The 8,257-nt window shown below is 31.8% G+C and overlaps 1 protein-coding gene across 1 annotated transcript; it reads right to left on the reverse strand.

Moving 5' to 3' along the window:
* Positions 1-241: 241 nt before the first annotated feature.
* On the reverse strand, positions 242-4,035 carry LOC139519824 (potassium voltage-gated channel protein Shaw-like). The gene is made up of 2 exons (XM_071312098.1): positions 3,479-4,035; positions 242-1,580 (listed from the first exon to the last, which is right to left on the reverse strand). The coding sequence occupies exons 1-2, from the start codon at positions 3,920-3,922 to the stop codon at positions 516-518; spliced, it is 1,509 nt and encodes a 502-aa protein (XP_071168199.1). The 5' UTR covers positions 3,923-4,035; the 3' UTR covers positions 242-515.
* Positions 4,036-8,257: the final 4,222 nt, after the last annotated feature.

The raw sequence follows: 8,257 nt of genomic DNA on the forward strand, positions 1-8,257 counted from the left end.
TGATTACCTAGGACTGTATTTTTAGTTTATGATTATTTGATTACTAAAGATAAGCGAATATTTAATGATTATGTGATTATATTGGCAAAAAAATGGTGATTATGTGATTACTAGGACCCCCCCCATGAGGGGCCTCATTAGGTCACTTAAAACGTTCTGAAATAATATTGATCCAGGAGTGGTCATTCACAGTAATATTACATAGTTTTACATTCAATTTGTTTTATTACATGAATGTGTGATAGTATTAAACTTTACCATTCAATACTAAATCAATAGTCCTTTGTCAACTGCAATTGATACCAATTCGTGGATATTCTCTGGAGCGTCTATATACGTGTAATAGCACAGTAACTATCTGTCTGTTTAAGGCACTCCAAAAAACAAAAAAGTACTAAAAACTAGCTTACCATAAAAAACAGATTAAGTTAAAGTAAAACAAAATAATGCATAATAATAATAAGATTTCTAATATCTAAGATTTCAAAGTTCTTGTTACAAAATGTATGTTAATTTCATTTTACAGTTTTGTGTCTTTCCTGAAAAGTCTGAGTCATATTTAGTGCTGTTATCGACTCAACTTTAGTAAATACTTTGGTATGTTCTTGGTCCTTCTTTTCTTCAGCGATTTCTACATGAGCTATCCCGTACAACGTTACAAATGTATCAACAAAAATTGGAATAATCATTGACATCATGAATATTCCACATAGTGCACACACACAGCACGTCATCTTTCCCAGAAATGTTTTTGGAGACAAATCTCCATAACCCACCGTAGTCAAGGTGACAAGTCCTAGCCACCACCCTTGTGGTATGCTATCTATATTATCTCGATCTTCTGTTAGGTATATAATGTTTGCAAAAATCAAAAGAAAGGCGCAAATATGAAATAACATTATTAGTAGATCTTTAGCGTTGCGTCTTATTGAAAATTTTACCACTTGGACGTATGTGAAATGTTGGCAATATTTCAAAAGGCGAAAAACTCTAAGAAACTTGATAAAATCAATAAAACTAGTCAGTTCGGAAGAAAACTTATATGATGACTGTAGGTTCCATAGGACAATATCGACAAATGTTCCGAGTAGAACAATGGTATCGATAATGTTCAAAACGTTTTTATAATATTGAAAAACACTTTGACAAACGACAAGTCTCAAAATGAGTTCTATAGTGAAGAAGGCAGTTGCGGAATAATCTATCTGGTAGAAAATGTCTAATTTGAGCGAAACTTTTGAAGGCTCGATTTGCATTGTTCCTTGCTTTTTTGTTTTAACCGGATCTTGTGATGATGTTTGTATTGATGGAAGTTCAGTAGTATTGTCATCTTGATCATAATAGTAATACTCATAGTCGTAGTAGTAGTAATAAAATTCGTCTCCAGATTCAGATACCTGTAATTTATTACAGTCGTGCTGCTCTAAAAAGTTAAGTATCGCTGGGTTTGTTTTATCATTTGCTAAGCTGTATTCGTAGTATTCACAGGTAGTAAGTGGACGACGGTATCTTGGCAACGTACTAAGCGCAAGTGTTAACACGGACAGCAAAACGAACAAAATACCGATGAGCAAAACTAACTGAAATGGAAAGAAAAAAACAACTCTAATACCAGTACTTTGATACATGTTTTGTAAGACACATTAAGTTTAATTTAAAATTTGCAAAATAGATTAAAAATCTTATTTGACGAGATTTATAGAATTTACCAGTGTCTGATCTACAAACAAGCAACACATTGATATGACTCGTCTCGAAAATAAATCGGATTCATAATTATTTGTTTGTATATATCATTGCTTATCTTAATAAAATTGCATGTTTGAAACACAATATGAAGGCGTTTTGATCTCGTTCGCTGTGCTCACTCGACAAAAAGCTTCATATTGTGACTCGCAGCTGGTATTTTACAATAAAAACATGCAGACAACCTGATAATTGGTACAGTCATCTTTAAGTCTCATCACCGTTTCAATATCACAAAACGTTCATTCAATGTCAAACACAAACTATAATTGCAATGATATCACTTAAAAGGAATATGAAAATTAATAAATTTTGTTCGTCCGTTGCGCTTGTCTGGATGTATCTCCATCAAAAAGTTTAAACATAAACATATTAACCAGATATGTGTAAATACAAAGAAACGTTAGGGGCAATCGAAGCGATCAAAGGGGACACGAAAATTACAACCAAATTTATCTTTCTTCACTTTGTCTGATAGACTGATAAATATGTCTCAAATCTGGTCTGAGCGTAAATATCAAGCTTTGGACTGCACTCGTCAGTCTAATTTATCTGAGAGAGTTGAACCAATATTTCTAAATAACTTCTTAAATACCAAACGAAATTGCTTGAAGAATAAATATATCATTGACCATGACGTTGTCGGAAAGAAGAACATGTAATACTAGTATATCGCCTTTTTTCTTCGACAGTATAACATATATATAAATATGTTTTACTATTGCATATCTCTTAATAATATATAAACTTTTCTATGTATTTACAAATCTCTAGTGTAAAATGTTTATGTTTGAACGTCTTGATGGAGATACACACAGAAAACCGCAATGGACGAATGAAATGTATAAAATATAATATCAGTTTCAATCTAAATCATTGCATTTGACTTCCACAAGAATAGATTACATTAGCTGTATTAAGCAGGACCTTTCGGAATTTTGGGTCCTCAATGATCTCAGCTTTTTCTTTTACTTGGCCTTTTTAACCTTTTTTATCGAGCGTCACTGATATGTAGTTTATAAACGAAACCTGTGTCTGGCGAACAAAAGTTTGAGCATAGTTTTTTTTCCTAGGTCCAATTAATTGAATAAGGGAACTTTTGTTTGACAAAATTGTGTGAGAATGTAGTGTACAGAGTCGAAAACTCATAACTCTTATTCGAATTGAATGGACCATAAAAAAGCGCGTAATTCATTGAAGAAATTCTGGAAATGATTCCATCATTTGTATATGGTTTATCAAAAAGTTGAACATATATATACTATCAATGAACAGGGCTTTCAGTACTGTTCTTTATTTTGATAGTATGTATTAATTAATTGTTATAACATTTTTTTCTTTTATGATGCTGACCATTGATGTGTTTTCAGCTTTTCTTTTTCTTCTAAACGATGCGATTTAAGAGCTTGACATGCTGATTTTATATATGTGCTGTGTTGCTGTGTCAACTTATACAACAACTTTTATTTGATCATTCAGACACAATACATACGTGTAACAAGAGTAGTACACTATTTGTATATATACAAACAATACAAAACAATGGTGGTGTTATTGACATATATTGATCTACAATTGAAAACGGTAATGGGGATTGTGTCAAAGAGACAACAACCCCACTATAGAGCAGACAACAACCGAAGGCCACCAATGGGTCTTCAATGCAGAGAGAAACTCCCGCACCCGGAGACATCTTTTCGTATCTTTATGTATAACATGTTTATATAAATACCTTTGCGATCCATGATTTATCCTTGTAGTCAAGTATCCTCCAAATGCGATTTCTAGTAGATAGAGGTCTAGTTAAACATGTTGTTTCTGGTGCAATTGCGTTCTGGAAGTCTATTTTAGTGTTGTTACTGTCCAGAAATTGTACGTAGTTAAGCAAACAACATCTGTCTAGTTGTTTATAGTCTATTTCCCAATATTCCAGCTCTTTTTTGAAAACATTTGGACATATGTTTTGTGGTAGATGAAGTATTCCTGTTTGGTAGAATGTCAATATAGATTCAAAAGGTGTTGCAGGTCTATCAAAATATAATTCCTCAGATTTGGAAACATCTGAATCAACAATTAGTTTCCCCAACGTTGTATGAGGATGCGCTTCAAGAAGCTTTCGAGTTATTTGGAATGTAGTCCCTGATATATTTAGTCTTACTCTCGACGCAGACATCATTTCTCTGATTGATAAAGTTCATACATGTCTGTGTCATGAAGATAGTCTACCATCACAATAAAAAATTAAGTACCTCGTTATCTATTTATACTAAGTCTACCATCACAATAAAAAATTAAGTACCTCGTTATCTATTTATACTAAGTATAATGGGAAGAATACCATACATTGATCTATTTAATCAATATCACTGGTTTAAACATTTTAAAACAATGATAATTGGTCTATATCGCATTACAAAGTTACAAACTGAAACCAAGGAGACATGTCATTTGATATAAGAATTATAGGGATAAAAGTCAACTGGTTACAAAAAAGAGCCCTGAAGACTGAATTGTAATCGAAGGTTCATTTTTGAAATTGTTTAAAGAAAGATATTGTTTTCCATGACCTCAAATTGAAAATAAATTCTACCTATGTCATGCCATGTTTATATAGAATTAATAGATAATCAATGATAATGGTTTTACTAGACCTGAACTGTTTCCAGTGCCGTAGACCATTCCACCAACTAGTGTAAATAAAATAAAGCCTTTGTTAATCTAGTAATGCCTTTCCTTTTAAGTTTTATTAAGGATTGTAACACAGCATCCGATGTACAATGGCAAGTGACAACCTTTACGACAGAAAAAAATGATCAGCTGGGTAAACAACATATACTGGCCACATTGGGTTTTTTTTATTGAAAATGCATTGATGATGATATAAAACATAAATTGAACTTAACTTAAAATTCTTTTGTTGAAAATTTTTCTGGGTTATAATGCAATACCATTTTTTTTTTTTTTAACAAAACCAATGCTTTAATTTTTAAGAAACCCTGAAATAAAAGAGATACGGGGGTTGTGAAGTCTTTATATTTGTTGATGCGTGTTTCTTCTTCATTCAACTAATTTATGGTGCTCAAATCAAAATTACTGGTTTCCAAAACAAAGCTGAAAAACATGTTATCTTTTCGGTTATTCAATAATTGTAGACGGTAGCTTTTTTTTTTCATATCTGCTAATTATGAGTCGCCATTTTCTTTTTTTAAGTTTAACTTTTTGGAATGATTTTCGAGAAAAGAATATGAAGTTGTTGTTAAAATCACTTCTGTATGTTGTATAAGCTCGAATTTTTCACTCAAATGCAATTCATCTCTCAACATTATCATTCAAAAAGAATAATAATGTTTAATTTTATTCGAAAATAGAAAATATTGTGTAATGACCTTTCAAACATATAAAAAAAATTCAAAACAATTTAAAAAAAAAACCAACATCTTGAATTAATTATTCCTTTTAGGAATTTTTGGTTCTCAATGCTCTTCAACTTTGTACTCTATTTGGCCTTTTAATCAATTTTTTATTCGAGCGTCACTGATGAGTCTTTTTAAGACGAAACGCGCGTTTGGCGTTAATATAAAATTTTGATCCATTGGATACATTTACGGTTGTCAAAGCTATAATCTTATATCTTCAGTCTCTTTCCATAAGACAATATATTATTCCCCGTGCTGGAGATGCAAATTGGGTTAATTACTGTATGTGTTCGGCTATATCAAATTGAAAGAATAACAACAATGAAAGTGAAACAAGGATGAACAGTTTAATTGAATGAATTGTTCCACAAAAATCATTCTTATACAGGTAAAAACAACAATTTACCGATTTTTTCTATAAAAAAATATGAAATCAAACAACCAAAAGGAAAAACCAATTGCACGTACCCGCTATGAGGTCATCTCGATTGTGAATTCGATGGCGTCTAGACTAAATTAAATACTTACACAAGAAATGCTGATACATGTTATAGAGTCCATGCATTGATTTTTCTATTTTAGACATTTTGTAATTTTGATATACTAGTACGTTTTGGTGTGTTATAAATAAAATATGAAAAATTGAGTCAAATCTGTGAACAGGAATCTGACAGCTAATGCCCTTTTAATTGAATTTCGTTACTTTTAGAACATTTAATAACTGATATGTACAATCTGATCATGGTGTATGGCATGATCAATTATGTAAACAACACGGAAACTGATATTAAAGACTTAAGTGAACACTTTTTGAAATTGGAATAAAGAAATGCCTCATGTTCTCTTATATTTGATGCATTTCCCTTAGTTTTAGTTTGTTACCCGGATTTGTTTTTTTTTCTCAATCGATTTATGAATTTCGAACAGCGGTATATTACTGTTGCCCTTATTCATATTCATAATGTTTATCAAATTTAAAATCTAAAAGCAAGAGACAAACGTATGGACAAAAACAAAAATACGTATCGAATCTAAATATTTAAGCAATATTATCTTCTATTGAAATCAAAACTGACAATCTTTGTTCTATGATGATAAGCATAATTTGCATTGTATTATTTACTTATTTGTTCACAATACTGAATCTATTGCTTATTACTATAACATATACTAAAATAATAAATAAAGAAACACATTACAAAAGACATCACTCAATACTAATTTTGTTTTAAAGCTAAAAATATATATCAGTGACACTTTGAGTACATTTTAGACATTTACACCTTCGACTTAAGTTTGCCATGCATATATAATAATAACATTTTTAGCCAAGTTGAAATGCTATTTAGTTTATTCACACATATACCTCATGTATTATACGCAAATGATCTTTGACAAATTCAAAGACGTTTAAATTCCAAGAAAATTTCTATAGAAATAGTGTTTCCTTGCGAGAACAACAGCTGCCAAGTTTGATCGAATCTAATAATTGAACGATGTGACTTTTCAACAACAAGTATACCAAAGAAGAACACAGTGTCTCTAAATTGGTTGAGAGTTTCTTAATAATTGATTTTTTCATAGGCGTTTTCAGTTTTTATATCAATTTTCTTAACGTTGGTGAACATAATAGACTGTGCTTTACCAACTTTCTTGTTGGATCCATTCCCAATGTGAGCGATGCCGTATAACTGAACGAAAGTTTCTACGAAAATTGGAATGATTAACGACATCATTATGATTCCACACAAAGCGCATAAGGAGCAGGCTATTTTCCCCAAAAAGGATTTCGGTGTCAAATCTCCATAACCAACCGTTGTCAAGGTAACTAGGCCTAGCCACCATCCCTGGGGTATGCTATTGATATTGTCTCTTTCCTCTACCAAGAAAATAATATTTGCAAAAAGCAGCAAAATTATCACAATGTGGAAAAACAATACAAGAAGGTCTTTGGCATTTTTCCGAATTGAAAATTTCAGAACTTGTACAGCAGCTAAGTGTTGACAATACCGCAACAATCTTATAACTCTCAAAAACTTGATAAAATCAATAATATTTGTGAGAATAGAGGAAAATTTGTATATGCTTTTCATATTAAACATTATAATGTCAACGTATGTACCAAAAAGAACAATACATTCAACAGCATTGAGAAAATTATTAAAATATAGTTTTAAGCTTGGACAAACGCAAAGCCGTAATAATAGTTCTACTGTGAAGAAAGCTGTTGCAAGATAATCAATCTGATAGAAAATGTTATTCTTGAGAGTGACATCTGGTAATGTGGTTTTCAATGTGGTGTCCCGTCTTTCTCCCTCTTTGATATCGGTACCATCTTGTAGTCCCTCTGGCGTAAAATTTGAAAAAGTTGTTGAGATTTCAGGATTTCTTTCAATGAAATTGTCATCCTCATGGAAAAGTTCTTTATGGTCATCATCTTCAACAATGTCGAAATGAAAATCACTTCCACTGGTTATTAGATTAAGCATTTTACAGTCGTATTTTCCGAAATATTTTTTCACTTCAACGTCCATGTTATGATCGGCGGAAACATACTCATGCCATTCACACGCGGTTAGGGTTCTTCTATACTCTGGCAAAGAGCTGAGAGCGAGCGTAATTACGGACAGTAAGACGAAACCAATACCAACGAACAGGAATAACTGAAAAGAATAAATCAAGGAATGTAAATTAATAAGTTGGGGTTTTTTTGCAGACTTTTTCGGGGAATTTTTAGTCTCGAAAAAAAGTGATAAAAAGTGTTTTGGTCTGGTGTCAATGTGAACACCATTTCTGCAATAACCTCCAATAAATATACAATTCCTTCAATACGTAAGGGTAACCCAAGATGATGTAAATAGTGTACGCTTTTATTTTATATATTATCGGCAAATCGAAATACTAGCTTGTACCATTCGTACAGGGTTGTTTTCTTCGGCTAAGATATTCAAATCTCATTATTTCAGTAATTAGATAAAAAGAGGACAAAACAAAACGTAGGTTATCACGTTTACCTGGGAGAAACTTTATATAAAAAAGGTGCTAGTCTTCCAAACTCCCGTCTTAAAGTGTGTATCATATCTTCCTCCCTTCTT

Source organism: Mytilus edulis, chromosome 4, assembly GCF_963676685.1.
Source record: "Mytilus edulis chromosome 4, xbMytEdul2.2, whole genome shotgun sequence".
NCBI classification, from domain to species: Eukaryota; Metazoa; Mollusca; class Bivalvia; order Mytilida; family Mytilidae; genus Mytilus; species Mytilus edulis.